At 36.8% G+C, this 24,074-nt stretch overlaps 2 protein-coding genes across 7 annotated transcripts; one reads left to right on the top strand and one right to left on the bottom strand.

Moving 5' to 3' along the window:
* Positions 1–3,409: 3,409 nt before the first annotated feature.
* Positions 3,410–11,094, bottom strand: LOC105039699 (probable allantoate deiminase). 6 transcript variants are annotated; one of them, XM_073249281.1, is made up of 12 exons: positions 10,929–11,094; positions 10,739–10,836; positions 9,029–9,132; positions 8,873–8,957; positions 8,670–8,786; positions 6,079–6,188; positions 5,893–5,998; positions 5,728–5,814; positions 4,180–4,419; positions 3,931–4,056; positions 3,688–3,849; positions 3,410–3,611 (listed from the first exon to the last, which is right to left on the bottom strand). In XM_073249281.1, the coding sequence occupies exons 1-12, from the start codon at positions 11,029–11,031 to the stop codon at positions 3,480–3,482; spliced, it is 1,470 nt and encodes a 489-aa protein (XP_073105382.1). In that variant the 5' UTR covers positions 11,032–11,094; the 3' UTR covers positions 3,410–3,479. The 6 variants fall into 6 exon arrangements, with proteins under 6 accessions (XP_073105382.1, XP_010914254.1, XP_073105383.1 ...); XM_010915952.3 differs by having other exon boundaries at positions 10,739–10,833; positions 10,929–11,093; XM_073249282.1 differs by having other exon boundaries at positions 3,410–3,608; positions 10,929–11,091.
* Positions 11,095–21,267: 10,173 nt separating this feature from the next.
* Positions 21,268–23,652, top strand: LOC105039698 (polygalacturonase QRT3). The gene is made up of 3 exons (XM_010915951.4): positions 21,268–21,712; positions 22,054–22,290; positions 22,436–23,652. Exons 1-3 carry the CDS (start codon positions 21,476–21,478, stop codon positions 23,474–23,476), a joined length of 1,515 nt encoding a protein of 504 aa, XP_010914253.1. The 5' UTR covers positions 21,268–21,475; the 3' UTR covers positions 23,477–23,652.
* The last annotated feature ends 422 nt before the right edge of the window (positions 23,653–24,074 follow it).

Here is a 24,074-nt window from a genome sequence, read left to right as displayed (position 1 = left end):
CGGGCTCCGACTCAGTAGCTCGAACCAGATTGGCGTTGGGGTCGAGTATCAAAGACCTCCGTTCTTGTGACGAGCTCGGCGACGTCGGAGTCGGCGGTGGACATGGAGACTGTTTGGTGGTGCTGGTGGTCGAGACGGCGGCGGTTGAGGGGAGAGGGCGTCGGCGAGGTGGACGAGGGCGGTGTCGAGGATGGTGCGGTGGTCGAAGGAGCGGCTGATCTCGGCAGCGAGCAAGCGGACGTGCCGGGTATTCTCGTTTGGCTGTTCGCTTCTTGTCGCCCCCTCCCCCACTCCTCAGGTCGCATTTATGTGGGTTCTTTTCTTCTTTGGGAAATTCTTTGTGCACCGCCGGCAAAACGCCAGACGTAGGGTGCATCACCTTCTTTGATTAGTTTGCATAGTTAAATATAATTTTTTATCATTTAAAACTTTTAAATGATAAAATTATTTTTATTTTTTTTTTAAAATTATGAAGCTTTTTACCTATTATACATATTATAACATCCTGTTGCATATTATGTCTTGATACACATAGAAAATTATAATTTAGTTTAAAATATTATAATATGAAAGAAATATTTTTGTTCGATCACTTTTCAATACGTATTTAATATCTGTAGTTTTATTTTTTTATTTAAAAATTTTGAATGATAAAAATATTCTTATTTGTTGAAAAAAATTATGACATCCTGCGTTATATTATGATATTATTATGATATTTTATGGATAAAAATTAATTTTCTGAATGCAGAATGTTATAATATAAATATAAGATGTCATAATTTTTTTAAAAAATAAAGATATTTTTATTATTCAAAATTTTAAACGAAAAGATAAAACTGCAGGCACATTGAAAATGATGATCATGTGGATCAATGAGATAAGACAGTACGCTTCACGTCGGATTTTCTACACTGCCTGCAGTGCACAAAGAAGAGAAATTCTTTGTGCACCGCGGACGGTATAGAACGTACAGCCCGCGATAATTGGCTCACGCGTGGAGCCATGGCATGATGCATGAAAAATAAAATTTTATTTTTCTTCTAATCCTGGACATGAGCCTATCACTATGGACAGTGCGCACGGTCGTCCATTGCCTGCGGTGCACAAAGAATTTCTGGCACAAAGAATTTCTCTTTTTTTCTTTTATCATGTAAAGAAACATTAAGCATATAGAACTAGAAGCCTAAATCATATAACTTGACAATTTGGATGGGCCGTGTGGATTTTGTCATGAGCTTGCTCTACCTAATGGCACATTTACTTACATTGGTATGATCAATGAACTGGCTTTTGGTTGCTTTGGCTGATAGTGTGAGTCCCATGAGAAACCATGGGGACAAACAGTCAAATTTTAAGTTGGTTGATTTGTTCCGTCTTCAATCTCTGAGAAGTACAAAATGATGAGCAATTGCATTCACCGATGAAACAATAATGTTTCCAATGTTGCTGGATGTAGTAAGTTACCCCAGGAACTCATAACATAATCAAATTCTTCTAGTTGAAGAAATAATTTATCTCAAAAAAAAAAAAAAAAAACAAAATAAAACAAAAAAAACAAAATGAACAACTTATCAACAAGGTTTTAGGTGCTGGTCTCTGCCAACCAGTAAATACTGTACCTTAGAGCTGTCAACGGGGGTCCTGATCCGAGATCCATAAATATTTATCCAATGGATCCGAATCTGATATTAGTACTGGATCTGATTACTAAGATCCGGACCCGATTAACCATTAAATAAACAGATAGGGTCTGGATATTTAATATCCAAACCCGATAGATCCGAGATCCGATATATATATATATATATATTTTGAACCATTAGATCAGAGATCCAACGGTTTAGGATTTTTAAAACTTTCGAAACCCTAAGTAAACCCCTTATCAATTAACCCCGTCGGCCGTCCGTCCCTCTGAATCTCTCTCCCTCTCTCTCTATCTCTCGATCTCCCATCCCGACGATGCCTCCACTTCGACCTCTTATGCAGTCGATCCTCTAGCCTCTCTCTCTCCTCCTTCGGCATCTCGCGCAATCGCTCCTCCGGCCTCTCCCTCCCCTCCTCCGCTCCTCTTGCACAGTCGGTTCTCTAGCCTCTCCCTCCCCTCCTTCAGCATCTCGCGCAATCGCTCCTCTGACCTCTCCCTCCCCTCCTCCGCTCCTCCCGTGCAGTCCCGCTCCTCCGACCTCTCCCTCCCCTCCTTCGGCCTCTCCCTCCGCTCCTCGGCTCCTCTCCCGCTCCTCCGGCCGCTCCATCTCCGAACGCACTGCTTCTCCATCTCCACCGCGTCGGTGGCCGGACCCAGACCCACGCCGACCGATGGGAGTAAGGGGTTTAGTGTTTTAGGATCTCAATCTCTCTCCCTCTCTCTGTCTTTCAGTCTCCCGCTCTCTTCGACGCCGCCGACCATCCCTCCTCTCCTCTCCACCTCTCCCGCTCTATCGCTCCGATCCCACGACGCCGACAACCGACCCTGCTTTTCAACTGTGGCACCAATTTCATCTCCATCTCCATTGCTCGTCGGACCGGACATCAAAATAATATAATTTTTTGATGATGAAAGATTAACAAGTAAGCTTTTTGATTATATTGTTATATTAACAAAAAAAATATTTATTAATTTTTTTTATATTTAATAAATAATATTTTATATTTCTTTTGATTAGACCTTCATTATTATCCCACGGCATGGTAGAAGTTGTTTGAAATTACGACTTGTGAGAAATGTTAGAACAAATTAGGATAAAACAACGTGATGTTGTTATTTAAATTTAAATAATATATCGAGTACTTTATAATTATAATTATATGTTGTTATTAAAATTATAAATTATTATTATAATTGTATGTTGTTATGTTTTTGAATTTTTACTTGTTGAATTTGAATAAATTTTATATTTTTATTTGATGTATAATTTTTAAATATTTTTTAGAACATTATATAATTTTTAAATATTTTTTTTATAAAATTTTAAAAATAAGTTTCAGATTTCAAAATCGGTGTATGATTTTTAAAATATTTTTTTAGATCATTATATAATTTTTAAATATTTTTTTATAAAATTTTGAATATGAGTTTCGGATTTCAAAATCGAATCCGGATATTCAAGACCCATTAGGATCCGGATCCGATACTTCAAAGCTAGATCCGTCGGATATTCGAATCCGGATCCGATACCAGTAACTAAAATCGAATTCGAATCTGGATATTTAGGTTCTGACTCAAAACCGATCCGTTGACAGGTTTACTGTACCTAACCTGATACACGTACATGGCACGGATGAGCATGATACCTATTAATTTTTTTCCCCATATCTAAGATAATTTTTTTTTTTTTTTAATTTTCAACACAGTATGACATGCTCCAGCTTAGCATGAAGACATGCAAGCAGCGAGCAAACCCACTGGTTACTGCTTTAACCTTTGTTTGTCTGCGATACATTAATTCTCACAAGTATATCAAAGTATATGGGACACGTTACTGATTTACATGTTGATCAAGAAACTGGAGGAGTGCGAGACCAGCAGCCCAAACATCATCATCTAATACAGATTCTTCAGGAGAATGACTAATACCTCCTCGACAACGAACAAACAACATGCCAACCTGCTAATATACCATGAGCCAGTCAAACATGGGGGAAAATACCATTAATTTGTTAAGGACAGTGCATGAGATATCTGACCTTGGTTAAATGAGACATCGCCATAGCATCATGTCCTGCTCCACTCATTAGGATAGGCACGTCACCATGAATGTCACTTGGCATCTTCCTCAGAGCTGAACTCGTTGCGTGTTTAAGCTGCAGAGTTAATTCCGAGTCACAGTGGGCTGCCTCTGCATCATGCTGAAATGACAAATGTGTCATATAGTTAATCCAGTAAAGGTATCAATATGGAAATTTGAATAGAAGATTGTAGCCCCACACCTTATGCTTAATGGTACAATTAACCATCCGCTGCTCACATTTTCGATAAACCTGGTTAGAAAATTCAGATACTACTGATTTTCTTGCCTCATCATCTATTGCTCTTATATCCACAGTAAAATTTACCTGCAAATAGTTTTTTTTTTTTTTCCAAAGAAATATATAAACATTGAGGAATTAAACAAATAACATGGTCAGATTCCTGGATTGTTTTCTTTTATGTGAAAGAGATGCATGGTGAACCAATACCTGGCCAGGAATGACATTGCTTGCACTTGGCCAGCAAGATATCTCTCCAACTGTGCAGACCAATCCTGCAAGAGACTCCTTTTCGAAGAATCCACATTGTTCATCATAAGCGAACAACTTATCAGGATATTTACATAGAGTTTCCAAAGTTACAATGAGTTCAGCAGCAGCAGCCATTGAATCTTGGCGCATTAACATTGGAACTGTGCCAGCATGCCCCTGGGCCCCACTTACTTCAACCTAGAGCGTGACTGCAGGTAAACTCAGTGGCTTCTTTAAGGCATTCTGATGAAGATCTAAACTTAGAGATTACTTAAACAATTATCTTGCAAAGCTCAAATGTTTACTCTTTAGGAAACAAGAATACATGCTACTGTGATAAGCATCATTCAACCTTTAACGCATTTTCAGGAAATAATTAGATTCTTATCTGGCATTCAATTTTTAATCATAAAAAGCAGTTACTGGGCTCACAATTCAATATGAAACCAGGGGGAAGAATTTCTACACTCATGTTGACATAATAAATCTCACGGGCAGGAAAATCATAAAATTCAGTTGAGTGTCATAACTTGCACTCCGTGTCTTTTCGACAGGGAACCCTAAAGCCGAGTGCTGATGCTTATGGCTGATGTAAGCAGAACACTTTTATTTTGGAATCCCATGAGCATAAATTCATGTTTAATTCTCCAGAATTTTTGTGTCAGGATACCAGATTTTGGAAAACCGAAATGTCCAGCTAATTATCTTCTCCAGCTTGGCGAAGCATAGGTTTATGTTATGAAAATCCTCATCCAAAATTCATGTCCTACAGTTAAGCTAATGGTTCTTCTGTTTGGCTAAGAAATTTCAGAAACCACCATTATTAATAGAAATAACACGATCTTCCAGATGACTTTGATTTTTCTTGGGAATTTTGGAACAAAGCCAAACAGTGTTCTCACTTTTCAAAACTCTTGTACATCGTATGCCTTTATAATCAACTCCGCATTAACAATGGTGCAAAGGTTGAGATCTGTACAGCTCGCTGGTCATCTATTTTTTTTTAAAAAAAATGTAATCCTAATACTATTTTTTAGTTTGCTAGTATCATTTCCATCTTACCACCGTTGCACATTGTGCATACCGCAAGCTCATGCAAAACATTAATTATTTCAATTTTAAAACAGCCAAAAGTTTATCCTGATATATCAGAATAGCTGCTAGTGATTTATACCAGTTTCCAAATATCCATGAAGGATGCACATTGATCCAGAAGCAATAACTCCAGTTTAATAGTAGTTACTCATGAAAGCAATTTCAAAGGCAACAATTCCCTTTACAGAGATAACAATTATCTAAGAAATGATCTATCTATCAATTTCACATTCTTAGGATGCTATGACTTTGCATTCAATACATTTATATCCAAAGCAATGTTTTAAATGCTCTAGAAATTGCTTGCTACTGGCTATAACAAATAGTTTTGTTTCTCCTGGGTTGTTTTTTCAAAGAAAGGCCACATTCTGTATAGGTTTCCATATGAAAGAATGTGCTAAACTTACAAACCTTTAATCTTGTCTGTCCAGCAATCCCTTTCACAACACCAAGGGGATAACCAAGTGTTTCCAGTACAGGTCCTTGTTCAATGTGCACCTATGCAATTACATGGGTTATAAGTATATTTAGATTATGTCAAGGTCAACAGGAATAGCCATATTAGAAGGATTATACCTCAACATAACCCCAGACTGATTTTGGGTTATACTTGACCCAAACAAGGCTTTCATCAGTAGCCTCAAAAGAATTTTCTCTAAGAACATCTTGCACTGTAATGCCACTGTATACATTCCATCTATCAAATAAACAGAAAGAAATAAACTAGCATATGAAATGTGATGGTGATGCTTAGAAGACAACCTCTTATCAGATATTTGTAATGCTGTTGGAGGTAGAATACCAGCTATAGCAGCACTTCCTAGAAAGGTAGATTGAAACCTAACACCCTCCTCATCGCTGAATGCAATAACCTGAAGGTTGTCGGCAGAGTTACAGCAATAAGAATGGTGTGATGTAAGTATACTCACAAAACACATTGTAAGATTTATAATATTTCAACATTACAAACTTTGACAAATAGATATGCATCAACATACTAAAACAAGGGTAAAAGAATAAAAGAAACAGGTATACATGAACATTTGTCTATTATTTGAGGAAAGGTGGGACCAAAAATCCTGTATCGCACTTGCCAATGAAGCTTTCAAGGTTTACCTTGGAATCTGGTTATATAACCACCATTGTATGGAACAAGACTGGCCTAAAAATATAAAGCAAATGCTTCAAAATCAAGAGGAAAAAACTATAGACTGATCTAATCTATCGTTTATGCAGCCAGAGAAATAGAGATAGGCAAGGGGGAAAAAAAGGTTGGCTGGACAATCTGCAATCAAGAAAGTAAAGTGGTAAGTAATTCCTTCCAAATCAAGAGACTGCTTGATAGATGTCCATAGCCCCAAATAGCATCGATTGTAAAGAGCCAGCAGTCCATTGAATTTCGTACACCTTTAGTTAGCTTTAATAAAATTAATGTGGCGGCCCGAGATCAACTTGAAGAAAAATGTCATCCTTTAGGTTGAAAACTTCCACATAATTGCCGGAGAGAAGTATCACTGTTGTCTTCATACTGGGGATGGTTTATACGATTACCATCCATTACCTTTTTCACTAGCTCTCTGCATCAATCAACTAATGATCCACCAGACAATAGAAGGAGAGGAGATAATGTCTTCCATTCAGGCGGTCCCTTCAAAATTTATCCTATGCGGAATACGATCCGCCATAGCACAACTTGTCAAATTTCCATACCCATCAAAATGCATGCAACAAGAATTTCCACAAGGTTCTACTTAAGCTTCCTAAAGAGCTAAACATACAGACCAGTCCATGGACTCAAGGACTCTAACTGAAGCCATTTATTGATGGCAAAGTTAGCATCCAGAATATTTCTCCCCTGAGAAGTACTAGTTCAGGTATATCTTATAATTACAAACCACTGTTTTTTCAAGTTTTAGGTCTTAGACATAAGATCCTAGATAAGTACACAAGTTTTCCTATGGAAATTTGTCCTTCTTTCATTGTTTTTTCTTTTCCTACTCCTTGCTCTGTTCTTCTACTACCTAAACCTGTATGTCCTGAACTATTCACTCATCTTGCTCATAAAGTCCATACACATTTGCATAAGACTTCGGGAGAGGGGGAAAAAGATTGATAATTGAATTCACAGAATGCAGCTGTGCTTTCTCTCAAGCAAAAAACTGTTCATATTATCATATACAGAGCCATGCTAAAGTTCAAGGCATCTAACAACACTAAACAAGCACCAACCAGAGTTCAACAGAACCAGTTCTCAGGTAATGTCATTAAGTTTATACGCTAAGCCCCTCCACCAATACACGCTTCACAAGCTTGACAAATAAGTGTGCTTAACCATCCAAAGTTTTAGAGTGAAGGAAATAGTGATAGTCAAATGAGACTAGAAGACAAACCAAAGAATTTCCATCAGTTATGGACTTTTAATTCAGGCACACATGAAATACATGTCATTTTGGTAATCGTTCTATGACAGGACAGTTTCAATAGAGTATGACAAGCAAGGACAACAATATCATGTGTCTGACAGGCCTTCAGTCAAGAAGATACAGAGTTCAAGTTATTTCAGTGCTAGTATAGTCTGTCACAGAAATCTGGTAATCAGTAAATATAATGACAGCTGTCAGTAGGAGCGTAGCGCTGGAAGCTGGTCAGGTTGAATCAGGATTTGGAACATTCTTATAAAGAAAAAAAAAAAGAAAAAGAAAAAAAATGTATTTAAATCATGTCAAAATTTTGAATCCAAGAGTAATGTATTTTCATTTAGTTTGGGTAAGGTAAGTTCATACTTAAGATTTTGTATATTGATCCATTGGGTTTCAGGTCAAACCAGGTCAAGAGTGAGCCAACAACAAACCATAAGAAACATCTATAAATTGGTCAATTGGTTATATCATAATCATGTTGGCCCAAGGAAAGAACAGTTAAGAATTATGCAGAGAATCATTAGCAACACATTCTGCATATGACAACCATATATAAATTATCATCAAAATTGATGATTAACTACATAAGAGTGATTACTAAAATGAAAAGTCTTACATCCAAGGAAGATTGTGAAAAATGGAGTGTACCAGTTTTGAGTCAGTTTTGGCTGGAATCATGTCACTAAGCAATCCATATCTGATCCATATCAAAAACAGGACATTTTTTTATCCAAGCCTAATCTAAATGACTCCAATTTGTAGCGGACAAAGTAATTCACAGGATGGCTGTGGAGTGGGAACAGGTATATCGAATACTATTGCAGGCTCAAATCTTGGCATGTTAAGTCCTGATATTTGGTTAAGATAGACTACAAGATGCATCACTTGAGTTTGCACTTTATTTGCAAAGAAAAAAGTAGAAAAAACACTAACCTCTACTGGCCTATAAAGTTTCTCCAACTTCCCTTTAATCCTCAAAACCTTCAAAGCAGAGATTGCACAAATTATACCCAATGACCCATCATACTTTCCAGCATCAACAACAGTGTCCTGTTTAGACCACAAAAAGCCACAAAATGTCAAGGCTACATGAATTAAGTTATCCTGATTAGAAAGATCAAATCTTGAGCCATTACCAAATGAGATCCAATTAATAACGTCTCTGCAGTTGCATTAACTGTGTCGGTTCGACCATGTAGGTTGCCCATTTGGTCCACCCAGCTGAAGGTCAACAGTATACCAATCAATTACATCGAAATAATTCTCAGAAAAAAGATGAAAGACAAACATACGTTTTCAATCCAGCATCCTGCATCCAGCTCATGATAAGATCTGTAGCTCTTATAGAGCCTGGACTTAGGAATGTTCTTTCAAGATAACCATCAGCATCAGATATCTGTTCAGAATAACCAAAGTTGCCATTAGGAGGGAAAGAATGTTTCTTGAAGCACCAATATAACAAATTAGAAATTCATACCATCATGCTTCGTAAGAAACTGCACAAAAAAGTGAGTACCCAGTATTACACAATAAGAGTATAATCCAAATAACAAGAAATTTTAAGCCAACCACTTCTGAAATTCCTTATATATTTTGGCAAACAAAAAACTGTAAATGAGAGATAAGCTTAGACTATTACTGCTTGGATGCCATTTTATATATCTCAAGCATGCATCACGGGATTGAACACCTAAGTAATTATCATGTTATGATATTACGTGAGCAAGAATGAGACCCTGAACTCAGTACAATTAAAACCAAATTTAGGATGCTTAAACAAGAGCCGATTTTCCATGCAAGATCTTCACAAAAACCAAGATGTGTTCCAATTAATTAGCCTTGAAAAACTTCAATATACTTTTAAAACCATTACCCAAATCAAACCTGTGACACCTAGATATAATAATCAATGCATTGAGAATCCTTGAGAGCAACCCAGTGGAACAAAAATATTCTTCACTAAGCTACTCTAGCAGCATCTATGTTGAACAAGTACTAAACCTTCCTAGATCAACAAGAAATTTTATGCATGTGGTTGCATCAGATTAGCACTCTTTGGGTCCAGCACCATGTCATTGCCCCCATAATGTCCAAGTTCACATGCACACAAAGCCTAAATAAAAAACAAAATCATGTACATGTCATATCATTTTGTCTGCTGGTCTTATATGCCGAGGGCATCATAAGGTATGTACCATTAAGCTGCCAACATAATGCAAAAACTGAAACAACAAAAAAAAGAAAAAGAAAGCAAGCAAGAATTTAGCCTTCACCATAACATATAAGCTGAAAAAATATAATATCTTTTTAATAAGCATATAAAATGTACTCAATACGACAACCTAATAGAGCATAGGCAAAAAAATAATATTTCTAGTAACAGTATTAGTAAAATTATATTAATTTTCGATATTTCAGAAGTTATTTTTATACAATACATTGGCATCCATGACCCACAAGAAATGATCTCCATAGTACATACATTTCACAAACTTCTATTTTCTTATTCATGTGGCTTACAAAGAGCACTACCTAATAAAAAATTCTGTTCCATAAACTAGTTCATATTAATCCAAAGAAACAAAAAAGGAAAAATATTAACCTTCATAACGCTAAAGAAGCATGTTAAAATTTGAAGTTTTTGAACCTATATAAAATTAATTAAAATCAAAATTAATGCATAACCCTTCTTCAAGATTCAAGGTAGCCACCATATTATTCTACCAAAAAACAAAATTTCTAAGAAGCATCTTTATCCATGTTCTCTCTTTTTTATTTTTTTTTTATAATAATGTGAATCTTTGTCCATGTTCTCTTGTTCATATTTAAACCAACATCAAGCAATACCAAGATTCTTACAAAAAAATAGCGAAAAACAGAAAATCTACAATAAAATTTCACATCATTGGATTCAAGAACTGATTGGAATCTATATCTCCATCTTATATATGTTTTTAAAAAAAAATGAAAAATTTGACAGAAAATGTAATGGTTTTCCGAACCTTGCCTAGCTGATTAATTCTAGACACTGCCTCGTCCCTCAGAATCGCTGGAAACAGTTCATCTCCTCCATCTTCTCCACTTCCCACCTCCAAACCTTCTTACAGCGAAATCTTTCTCGTATGATTAAGACAACTCGAAAAATCGCAAAAAAAAAGGGAAATATTCTAGAAAATGGAATTGAGCAAGTACCCGAGATTAAAAGGGATGCGAGAAGGATCGAAACAGAGAAAGTTAGAGCTCGGGAACCATCAAGAAGGGAGAAAGATGAGAGCTTTCGGGAAAGCGAAGCCATAGCCCCTCCTCCACTCCCGCCGTTACGAAGGGATCTTGTCAGGGGAAAAATATCGGCCAAGATTTCGTACTTCCATGTTCCGTCAGACCACATTATGGTACACACTTAAATACTTAATGATGATTTCTGTTTGATGCGACGTAAAAGAATACCATCTCTTAACTATAATAAACCTGCGGTACAACTTATTGTCTTCCGTGATAAACCACAACACTCTCGAAGCTGTCCTGAAAGAGCGCATAGATATTTATATGCGGACACTCGATCTGCCATTCACGACTCTCAAAGCGAATCGCAACCACCAGATGGTCTGGATGCCGTGATGTGGACGGCAGATTGGAAGGTCGCAGAGTAAATTATGCGCGTAGGAATGAAATCTAAGTACATTGCGTGAATCGGAGCGGAAGCTGATGAAGACGGGAATCTGAGAGAATAAATAAAATATTCTGTAATGGATTCTGAGGTGACGTGACTCATGCCAGACTTTTTTTTTTTTTTGTTTTTTTCTGGTGAAACACTCTTTGCCAAGCTTTGGTAATGGATGAAGTGAATACGTCAGGCCATAAAATATTAAGTAATTACGTTGATGCACCAACACATGTCACACTGTAGATCGTGGGGTGAATATACGTGGAATCAAGCGGAGGGCAAAAGGATGCATGTCTGGACAGCATCTTGGACGTATTTGTGAATAAAAAAATAAGAATCAAGTGTATTAAGTAAAAGCATAAGAACAAGAATCCAATTGTGAACTGTAATATTGCATTCGTGACAAAGATTCAAACAGCTTTATGGTCGTGGACTCATAGTGGGACAGAGGCGACCAACATGGCAGTGATTCCAAAAATACTGTTCATGAAATCCAATTTTACAGGTTATATGCGTACACGAAAAAATTGATGAAGTAGAGGGATATTATCAAGGGTGGAGCTAGAAATTTTATGCGGGGAGAGGGGCATTTGAGTGCAAGAGTTGTATCTTTCATATTAAAAATGGATTCACCTTTCTTCATAATAAATCTACCATTGAACAGTTTTTGATCGTTTTGAAATCTATGCAGATAGATAAATCAAAGTATTAAGAGTTTTTTGAGATTGTGCAGGAAGTGATCCATCAGTTGATGTTACGAAAGAAGACGAATCATTCTTCCATGCAAAAGATACAATCCAAAGCAAAGTATAGAAGCATAGAAATCCTTCTCATAATAAATTAATTCAACAACACCCCACGTTCTTGATATGTTTCAAAAACACTATTTTTCCTCCGAGGTATATTCTTGTTACTGGGTTTTGGAGATGGCCCAAGTTGGGCGTTCAATTTTGAGAGCTATTTAAAGCAGTTTTATCCAGTTCAGCCATTTTGCTTTTAGGCCTCTTTGACTAATATCTTTAAGGCATATTTAAATTGTATTGGACTGGATATTTGAAAAATACTGATGATACTAGTTTAGCAAGAATTTTGGCAATTTCTAATGATTTCTGTGAACATGCCTAAAATTGTTATAATAGATTTTCAGAACAATCACCCTTGTTCCCCAGCAAGCTCAGGGTTTAGAGTAGAACGCTCTTATTAGTTGTAGCTTCCTCATTGGATCATGGTGCATTATATTTTTTCCAAGTCTTTGCGATACAACTTGGCAATGTCGAAAAAAATGAAACATCTATAGTTTCTTTTAATTTTCTAATGTGTTATGGCCTGGGTTTGGATCGTATCTTTTGCATAAAAGAATGAACGATCTTTTTTTGCGGTGTTAATCATTAAATCGGGCTTTACACAGCTTTCAAAGTACTCCAACCTCTTCTTTCCATCCATAGCACAGATCATAAAGTTAATGTTATGCTCTGAAAGCTATGCAAAACACAATTCAATGGTTGATGTCGTAATAAGATCAATTATTCTTTCATGTGAAAGGTACAATCCAAAGGCATTATGATTTTGCATTAGGGGCCGATTTGGTGGCTCAAAGTTCTAAATGATCACAGGCTAGTGCAGAATTCGTTCTCCTTTTAACTTTCTTGCTTTAGTTAGCCTGCATTGTAAAGGTAAAAAATATCCAGTTATTCTATTGCATGCTGCGCTACCTGTTGGAAGTGCTGAATGATGAGCAAAAGACATGAGCCGGTAAACTTGGACTGATGTGGACCTGTATTTTGTTATAATGTTGTAGAAACAATGGAATGAAATAAAGAATCAGAATTAGATTTGAGAGGTGCCAAGTAGTTTTCCACGCTAACTTACTGAAGTCATATCATACTTGTTTTTTGGAAGCTCTAAGTGATGAATTTGTTTGAATCCAACAGAGCAGTGGACATGAACAATTAGCAATGTTTTGTTAATGACAGCAAGGTTTTCTGAGGAAGCCAATAGATGACCACAGATTGTCATAGTGCAGGAAATTTTGTGATGACTTGTTTAAAATTATTTATTCTAATAGCAAGAGTGATGTAGAAGATTATTAGTTTGTGCAATTAACCTTTTGTCTTGCATACTTATGTAAGCACTGAGCATTTGATTCAGATTGTTATAACTTTTGGATGTCTTAGAAGGTGTTGTTTTCTGAGTTTCTGGTTCTACTAGAAGTTTTCTGTTGGGACTTGCAGTAAGGTGCAAAGCATTTGCTATCACTTGGTTGTAAAATAGACAGCGCATCTGATCAATTCTATTTGCCACATATTTTGAAGCATAAACACTAACATATAATTGGAAGATAATGCAATCAAAACTGAATTAATTAATAAGGATAACTCTACCTCCACAGAATAGTAATCTCCCATTCCATTGGTGTTGTTTTATATCATGCTTCTGAATCAAAACTTTGGTTTTGAACTGGGAATCTCTCTTCTCAGACCTAAGTGGATACAGCATGAATTAGAGTGTGGACCTCATTGTAATTAGAATATTTCATGGCTTAGGGACTGGCTGCAATGTGGTCAGCTGCTGAGGCAAAATAAAGGAGAAGCAGTAAAATGGGGAAAAAGTTAAGAATAGATGATTTGAGGCAATGTTATGTTCATGATCATTAGTTCTTTGCAATGACAGTAGATGGTGTAACTATCTTTCCAAATGAATTTGTTCAAAATTCTTGTTTCCTTCATATAAATGGCCAGTTATTTACTTGTCCCACAACTCCTCTTCACATATTTTAGACTGCCAATGTACTATAGATGTGTTTGCCTGACATGAACGGAGGCAAAGCCACCCATTTTGTTATTAGAGGAGGAAGATATTTACAAGAGGGAATACATTGGGGCAGGTAAACAATTTTTACAGAGTATCTGCTTTGAATCTGAAGCAGGGGAAGGATTCAGCAATAATAGAAGACCTTAAATACTGTAACTTAGCGAAGTGGTAACAGGATGGAGCCAGAACAGAGCTTGGCTATTTTAGACTGTCCACAAGAAACAGTCATCAACCTGTTTTAATATTGGTTTTATGATCCATTTGTTTTCATTTTTATCATATCTTCACATGTCATATAATATTATCTATCTTGCATGTTCAGAGATGGGCGCGGTGCATGAACTATCTAATCATGCTACTTAAAATCAACTGCCCTTCCAGCATGATAATTTACAGATTTATTTGTGCTTTAAAATTTCCTGCTGTTTTAAAATTGAGTTAGAAGCATGTTGTCATATTTAAATAACTAATTATTTTCACAAAAAAGCTGAGATTTTTTTTGATTGAAAATGAAAAATAATATACTTCATTCTATTCATTAAGATTTTTTTCCAAAAGTTTTAGTGTTTAGAATAACTGAAAATATTGCTTTCTATTTATTCCTATAATATATATAATTTACTTACAAGGTTTTTGAAAAATTACATAATTCATGATTATTTATTATTTATGCCACAGAAAAAAAAAAAAGATAGCATAGAATATAAATCCATATAGCTTAAAGTATGTTGTTTAATATAAAAAGTTTTATCAATATTTTTTGTTAATATTTATAATTTATTTTTTAAATATATTTTCAATGCAAACTTGATCTAACTAATTGACTTGGCGATCAGATTATTGACTTGGATTCTGGGCTAGACCTTTCTATAGTCCATATTTAATAACTTTGCCTTAGACTATTACCTCATTATATGTGTCACATGTGATCTGAAAATAAAACCCATTCCTATCGTTTTTTATTATATCGTTGATATTAGTTTTCCTTATTGAATTATAATCAAAACTCCAATCTACCCAAAATAATATTTGATTGTATCGGTATATTATCCATTAAAAAAAATATATAGATATGTTTAATATCATATTCATATCTATATCTGTTTAGAATAATTTTTGTATCAATTTAATATCTATATTTATAATTATATCTATTGAGAAAATATAGATACGGATATCACCAATATTCGTTCCATATTTATCTGCTTTCAACCCTAGCTACTCTTGAGTTCATGCACTATCACTCAAATGCACGGGACTCCTCTACAGCACCAAGGGTAGGCGCTTTGCTCCGATGTACACGCTACCATCCACTGAAATCACATATGGACCTAAACCATATTTACAAGCCCAAACCAATGTTTGATAGAGGACTTGTAATGATGCCTTCAAGGACGTTTACTTAGTATTTTTGGGCTGCATTGGGCTCAATTAGGTATAGATTGGTCTACACCTGAAGCCCAACTCAGTAAAATTTGGGTCTGCTAAGATTTTGATAAAGTTCTCATTGGATTAGCATGCGTCTACAATGCCACTGCTTTCCATCAATACATATAAAATAACTTGGGCACAAATAATGGGGAATCTTTTTTTTTCTTTTTATGGAAAGGAAGCTAAGGAGCTACGAGCTCAAATAATGGAGAATCATAGAATAAAGCTTCCTCCAAAGTTGCATCAATTGAATTGCTCTTCCACTTCCAAACGATCTCTCACCCTCCCATAAAGAAATATTACTTTCACACCAAAATACATTTTTCACATCAAAATATCAAATACAACCTTGGTGGCAACTCTTGGCCATGCACTAACCACTTCTTCTCTCTTCAATGCACCTAAAAATTGGAGCTTGGTAAGGGACTGGTTTCAAGGTTGTGACGTTTAACTTTGTGGTATTCAATGGAAAAGGAATAGATCTTTTTCTCGGTGAAAAGAAAGAATTTATTGTCCACTAAGAACAAGAAAACATTGTGCTGCCTTTCTTTTCTTTGAAGTAGGAATAGCGGTTGGGGGAGAACACGCCAGAGGAACAAACTCCCAGGACAAAAAAAAAGGCACCCTTTATCATGCAATACCCTACCCACCCCCACCAATTACACCACCATGGGACCATCATTTGATCGCTATCATTGTGCTACTGTCTCGTTGCTATCTTCATAACTCTCTAGGCATCCATAAAACTTTGATTCCAAAACAAATAAATGCATAAAACGAAGGAAAAGGAGTTTTGGGTGGAGAAAACTTAGCAAGCTAGCATTATTAGATGATGCTGACCTTTGAAGTGAGCACCACTGGACCATCTCTTTAGGACTCGCACTTGGAGAGTTGATCCCTTTATGGCGTCAGAGGCTGAAGACTTTGCTTGTTCCGCCCGTCACAGACTCTTGGCCATGATACTGTTCGTATTATACTTGAACATCCATCACTCTGCCAACTCTAGTTCGGCTTACAACCAAGGTTTGTATATAAGATTGAAGGGGTTGGATGGAATGAAATGCGAACCCTGTTCCAAAACGATTTGGACTTTGGACATGTTCATCACTTCATACCCATTGGCCAAGTGCGTGTCCCAGCTCAAGATCCATGACTACCAGCAAGTTGGGTATTGATCCTGCAGAGTTAGACCCATGTTGATCGAAACTCGCACAAAGAATTGATAATGGAATCATATCTGGCCTCGTATTTGTAGATGAAAGTCCATTCCAGTTCATTAGTTGAATGTATTTGATCTAGGTCTAGTTTTGCAAATAATTATTTTCTATTTATAATTGAAAGAATGATATATTATTATTTGTCTATGTATTGTTATTTCTTGGATCACTACAATCACAATCATCTGTTTTTTTTTTTTTTTTTCTTTCTTCTATTTGAGCTTAGCTTCGTGAATTTTCATTTGCCAAATATTTTTTATTAGTAGATAACAGGCCACGCTATACATAATAAACATAAATTACTCAACATGTCCTAACAAAGCAAAGAAAATCTTTTAGTACATAAATCATCCTTAATTAAAAATATTATTTATCATTATATTTCTTTATGTAAATTATGTCACTGTTGCGAGAGGTTTAGTCCTATATCGGTTATGAGTCAAAGATAACTCCGACTTATATGATTGGATCCTTCTTTCTTTCATGAGGTACCTATCACAAGATGGGGCAAAACCGTGAGGCCTCCGATCCGGATCCACCCAAAAGCACCCAAGACATGAGGCCCTTGAGGTCCATGAGATCATCGAAGCTCATGAGACTCCTAAAGTCAAAGTGGACAATATCTCATGTAAAATAGAGTCCCGAAGCGATCTGAGCCTAGAGCCCTCTAACCACAACCAATAATAGCACCCACCGTGAGGCCCCGACTAGACAGAAGGTTTAGTCCCACATCGGTGGTAAGTCAAAGATAATTTTGACTTATATGGATAGGCCTTTCTCTCTCTCGTGTGAGGCACCTACCACAAGTTAGAGCAAAATCGCGAAGTCCATGAGGTTGCAGAAGCCCATGAGACATTTGAAATCAAAGTGGACAATATCTCACATAAGACGGAGTCCCAAAGTCATCCGAGCCTAAAGCTCTCTGACCACAACCAACAATCACCCTTTTAAGTCTGACAAACTAAACTCTCCCATGAGGTGATATCTAAAAATGAGATTTCTCATGGGGTTTAAATTTCATTAGTCTTTTCCCTTCATTGTTCTAATGATCCATCAATTTTGCAAACCCTTAACAAGTGGAAAATAATATATTCAAGATTAGATTTCACAAAAATCTTTAGAAGCAAAAATAATTTTTTTCGTGACTGTGTAAAAGAAGGCCAAGCAGAAAACTCTCGACTCAAATAGGTCAATCCGCTTCAGGATACCCGGAACGAATTGGTTTGACTGATGATCTCTTTATTGTTGGCTAGGATTTTAGGTTGCTTGAAACTGACTTGAATATATAATTGGATCGGGTTAGGATTTTGGTTTCAAACTCAATAGCTCATTGTAAGTTGGATTGCAATCTAAAATCACATAGTATGTCCCTATGTCATCCATGTACCAGCATAGTATAACTATGGTATGCTTTCTAAAAAGTATCTACTCATAATTCATAAAATTCAAGGACACCTCTTGTATGTCAATATAAATGATACAGCATATACACAGTATGGAGCCCATATAAGGAGGAGACAATATGGTATGGCCAAGGTTCCAAATCTATTACTACCCCCTACAGAAACAGTAATAGCATATCATGTCGTTGTCTCAGGCTTGATTTATCTGAGTGGCAAAATCATGCAGTCCGTGATCAATTCAAAGTATTAGAAAATTGAAGGAAAAGTCGGGCATATAGCATGGTCAAAATTGGTCATACAAATCTTTTACATTTTAATTTCCTCTTCTTTCTACCCTCTCATTTTATTTGGATGCCCAATTTATTTCATTTTTTATTTTTAAGGTATTTAAATAATGAGCAAAATCTAATTTGATCAATAGGTTGAGTACATATCCATATAAATAAATAGGTTAAAATAGAGGTCACCTTGGGCGCTAGATGCACATGATACAGACCAATAGGATAGGAGGGCAATGGTGCCAAGGCCAAGAAAAGGTAAGGGTGATTTATTTCTTGGCAGGAGCGGGAGAAACAACATAATTCGCCCCACCTAGGAAAAGGAATTCCTCACCTTCCTAACTTTCCATCCACCCTACCAATTTACTCCACCATAAAGTCAAAATAGTTAATGTCATTTTCTCATTACTATTTTATAGTTCTTTCCATCCGTGGTAACTTATTGCAAGATATATTTACTTGAAAATTGATTATTTTTTTGATGCGTTGTGTTCGGCATGACCGGAGCCCACAGATTGTCTTGGACGTTAATGACCCATGGGGAGATGCCGACCAAGTAAATAACTATCCGTGATAAAAATAAAAAAAAAAATTATAAAAATCTACTTGAGCTTTATATTTGTTACATTTATATCCAATAATTTATAAAATCTATATATATATCTATTTAAATTAATAGCACTAGTGAACTATTTATCTCATATGAAAAAATAAAAGTATTTTTGAGTGAGAAGGAGGATGCATATATTTTCTTATATCTTTGGATGACTACTATATCATTTAAAATTATTTTGGTTATTTGAATTTTTTTTTTCTGACATAATATTTGAGTTCCATTTAAGATTAGTAGTTTGATTAACATTCTAATAAATTATATATTGAAGTGTTGAATAAAAATAAATCTCAAGAGAGTAAGCATGAGTTTGAAAAATTATCAAGTATAATTTTAATTTATCCCTAATCTTAGAGTTTTCTTATATGATTGACTCAAAAAAATATAAAAAGAGAAGGGGACAAAAAAAAAAAAAATCATAAAGTGCTACATAATGTGCCATTTTGGATTTCAAGCATCTGCCTTTTTCAATCAGTGAGCTAATACGTACTATATATATATATATATATATATATATATATATATATATATATATATATATATATATATATATATATATATATATATATATATATATATATATGCACATTCACGCATGCACATGTATATCTCTATCTTTACATGTATACATATATCTAGTATGAAATTTGATACAATCTTTTCCATCATCATCATTAGGATATAGATATGCCCTTTTATTCTTTAGATGCCAAAGAGCAATAATGGAGTGCTATTATATTCCGAGATGCTAAAGCATGGCACCGACAAGAAATTGGTTCCACTGTTTATTTGTTCGTTTGTTTTTTTTTTTGAGACTGGGGCTTAATTTATATTTGAAAATGACACGAATGAAACATACAAATGCAAGTCGTTAATGTTTTCTACTTTTTACACCAATTTTATCCACCTAAACTTCCTGTTGTATTTTCTCAAAGGTCAAGTGCCCAAAAAATAAAAATGTCGATTAATCACCACCTAATTTGGACCAAATTAGGCTCGTTAGCAACATAAGTCATGTACATATCCCCATCAAGGACGAAAAAAGTATTTTGTGTCATTGCCTACCTTCCTTGGAAGAGCAACGGTTTGAAGTTAAATCATATCCTTTTCATACTTCTCAAAATCGGCTAGATGTGTGATGGAATATGGTACACTGTAAACAGGCCAATTCTTTGTCTAAGAATAGACCCTTCAAGCACCACATGTTTCAATGTTCTGGGACATCAAAGTAAGAAACATGTGTTCCATCTGCTACAATCTATGGTCCAAGTTGGTTCAAATGTGAAAACTAGAAGCTTCAAATCTTAGAAAAAGAAATGGGCCAAGATATATAATCGATTCTAAGCATTTTTAGAAAATAAAGGCTCAGGAGGAATGAGTGACGTGATCGAGGTTAGCGCTTCTCCAAATACCTCTAATCTTTTCAGGACATTTGATCCAATTACCGAGTACTTTACTAACTCGACAAGCTGAAATGATCTATAATTAACGTAACAAGGTTTTAATCATGAGAATAAGTATATGTTTCGATATAAATATGAGCGTCGTGGATCGATTTAATGCAAATTACAGTCTTAAACTAGTGGGTCCAAACTTTGGATTTTTCCAACCTTGTGCTCCAAGCTAAATAGTTAAAAATAAAACATAAAGACCGTATTGTCACTATTGTGGAAAGAAAACCTAGAAAGCTATGGACTTTGTTGTTTCCCACAAACCTTTTGGTTGTTCCAATTCATGAGTCAGCACACCACCATACCTAACAGAAGGAACAAAGAAAGGAAGAACCTTTAAAGGAAGAAAAAGAAAGGAATACCCACACAACAAAGCTACTTTTTCCATCCCCACTACAACGTCTACCATCCTCACCATATCCTCTCCTCATCCAAGTCATCCACTCCCCATCTAATGGTATGAACTCTCACAAGAGAGCATTTTACCATTAACACACACAAACACAAAAAAGGCCCATGCGTGTAAGAGTGTTCCCTTTCCACGAAAGGCACCTGAAAAAGGGTCCCACCCTCTTTTTTTTTTTTCTTTTTCTTTGGTAAGATCCCACCCTCTTTTACTGGGAGATCTTTTACTCCTTTATCTGGACCCTTCTCTTCTCATGCACTCTTCATAATTATAATCCATGTAGTTAAAATATCACCATCTTCTACAAATAAAAACCTCCCACCCCCTCCCCATCTCTCTCATGTATCCTTTCTTTCTCCATCTTCTCCTGTCCATTTCGTTCAACAAGAGCACTCGAATAAGGAGAAGGGATATATAGATGTCTTAGAGGGGAATATATACACTGAGGAGCTCCTCCCAAGAAAGATGGTGAGAAGAAAAGGTGGTGGGGTGGGACGCCTTGTCATGGTTCTTGGGCTAACGGGCCTTGTGAGCCTTGTCGCGGTGGCCGGTGCTCACGGAAGCTATCCGGCGGTGGGCGGCGGCGCCGCCAATCTTGGCCTCTCCGCTGGCCCGCACCGCCACCGCGAGCGTGCCATTCGTCGATTGGAGAGCTTCAAGGCCTCCCTCGCCGCCGGAGCTGCCCCTTCGCCGGGTTCACCGGTAAGCCCCCCCTCTCTCTCTCTCTGTATACCTCTTCTTTCTTGATCTTCTTGGACTTCTTGGGTTTGGGTGTAATGTATGACGTTTGGTGGCACAATCAATGGGGGTTCCGTCGCAGAAACGTAAGGGCTTGTGTACCGTTGCTAATTGAGATTTTTGACCATTTTTATTATGGGGAGTGGTTAAACTATAGCCCAATTTATTTCTTTCCTTTTGTCTTCTGTTAATATTTTTTGGTAAATTTTGTTGCTAGCATTCAAAATTTTGCATCATTATCTATATGATTGATTATATGTTATTGTAAATTAGGAATGATGATGTATGGTTGATGAATGGTGCAGATTACATCAAGATCGCGAGTGTACCATGTGACAGACTATGGTGCTGACCCAACTGGGAACACTGATTCCAGTGAAGCCATCAGCAAGGCCATCTCTGATGCCTTCCAAGTCCCATCTGATCATGTTTTGATGCCTGGGATCGCCGATCTGGGTGGTGCTGAGATCCATTTAGATGGTGGATCATACTTGATTGGTTCTCCTCTGACATTGCCAGCCAGTGGAGGTGGCAATCTTAAGGTAAACAATCATATTAATCATAATAAGTAAAAGTGATGTTTTTTTTTTTTTTTTTTTGGATAAATGAAGTTATGTGTTAAGTTTCCTTTAGAATCCCTTGAAACTAAACCGTCTCTTGATGCTAATCCAACTTTAATTGGAGCAGATCCATAGTGGGTCACTACGAGCCTCTGATGACTTTCCGACGGACCGATATCTAATTGAGCTATGGGCATCACACTCACCTAGCTCAGACTCCTCCAGTGCAAGCTCCTCTAGCTACAACTATGAGTACATTACTCTCAGTGGCTTAATGCTGGACTCCAATTTCCGGGGTGGCGGCATCGCCGTTGTGGACTCCCTCCGGACGACCATCGATAACTGCTACATCGTCCATTTCACGTCGGATGGCATCTTGGTCCAATCAGGCCATGAAACCTACATCAGAAACTCATTCTTAGGTCAACACATTACCGCCGGTGGTGACCCCGACGAGAAGAATTTCTCCGGCACCGGGATCAATTTGATGGGCAATGATAATGCTGTCACTGATGTGGTCATTTTCTCTGCGGCGATTGGAATTTTGGTCTCCGGCCAGGCTAACACCCTGGCAGGAGTTCATTGCTACAACAAGGCCACTGGGTTTGGCGGGACCGGCATATATTTAAAATTGCCCCAGCTAACCCAGACCCGAATCATTAACTGTTATTTGGACTATACTGGTATCGTTTCAGAAGACCCGGTTCAGCTTCATGTATCTGATTCTTTCTTTCTTGGTGATGCCAATGTGGTGCTCAAATCAGTGAATGGTGTAATCAATGGCGTTAACGTCGTGGACAACATGTTCACCGGTAGCGGTAAGGGTGTCGATATCGTCCAATTGGATGAATCAAATGGAAAATTTACGAACATTGATCAGGTGATTGTGCAGCATAATGCCGTTAGAGGCATGATATTACGATCTACGGTGGCGAAGGCATCGGTGGATGGGAATGGGAGTGTGTGGACCGTCGATTTCTCACCGGTGCTATTGTTCTCAGATCGGATCCAGTATGTACAGTACACATTGCTTTCTGACTCAACAAGTCCCAACCATGCTCTTCGGAACACATCAGGGAATCGGGTGGTGATCGAGTCTGATGTGCCAGTGACGGCGAGCGTCTACGTGGCTGTGGATCAATGTGTACCAAATATTGGTGAATTCTAGTTTCAAGTGGCATCAGAGATTGTAGAGGTGGGGCAGGTTTTCGAAATCGCCCACAAAACACAACCATGCTGATTCAATTGTTTATGGCTTTATGTTGTTTTCTTTCTTCACACAGCTCATAGTGAAAATAACAACAAAAATCCTGATTGAAATGATACAAAGTGATGGATTTCTTCGTTGCTCCTTTTGCTCATTTTAGGATTTGACAAACAGTTAACGAGGCTGGTTTCCATTCCATCTCCCTCCACTGTTTCCTTGTACAACAATGTGAACAATAACCACTGACATGCGTTACAACTACTGTAATGGCTAATAATGCATACTAATACCATTTGGATATGCTAACACATAGTTATTTAGAACACAAGTTATCTATATTTAACATTCCTGTAACTATAATAAGCCATCAATTGCTAGATGTTAGCTAATAAAAGTCAATATAGTAGAGCAATATTATATCTTGAAAATTATGTTAAATAAAACAAGCTCCATAGTCCGTAACCAGGGTAAGCAACTTCTGGTCTGACCCTAAATGTGAATGAGATACTAGAAACCGTATTACTTTATCATGCTGATCCTATCAAAACTTTCCTTCAAC

The sequence above is a fragment of the Elaeis guineensis genome, chromosome 1 (genome assembly GCF_000442705.2).
Source record: "Elaeis guineensis isolate ETL-2024a chromosome 1, EG11, whole genome shotgun sequence".
Classification (NCBI taxonomy): Eukaryota; Viridiplantae; Streptophyta; class Magnoliopsida; order Arecales; family Arecaceae; genus Elaeis; species Elaeis guineensis.
Note: the sequence above shows the minus strand (reverse complement) of the source record. Positions and strands in the feature narration are given on the sequence as shown.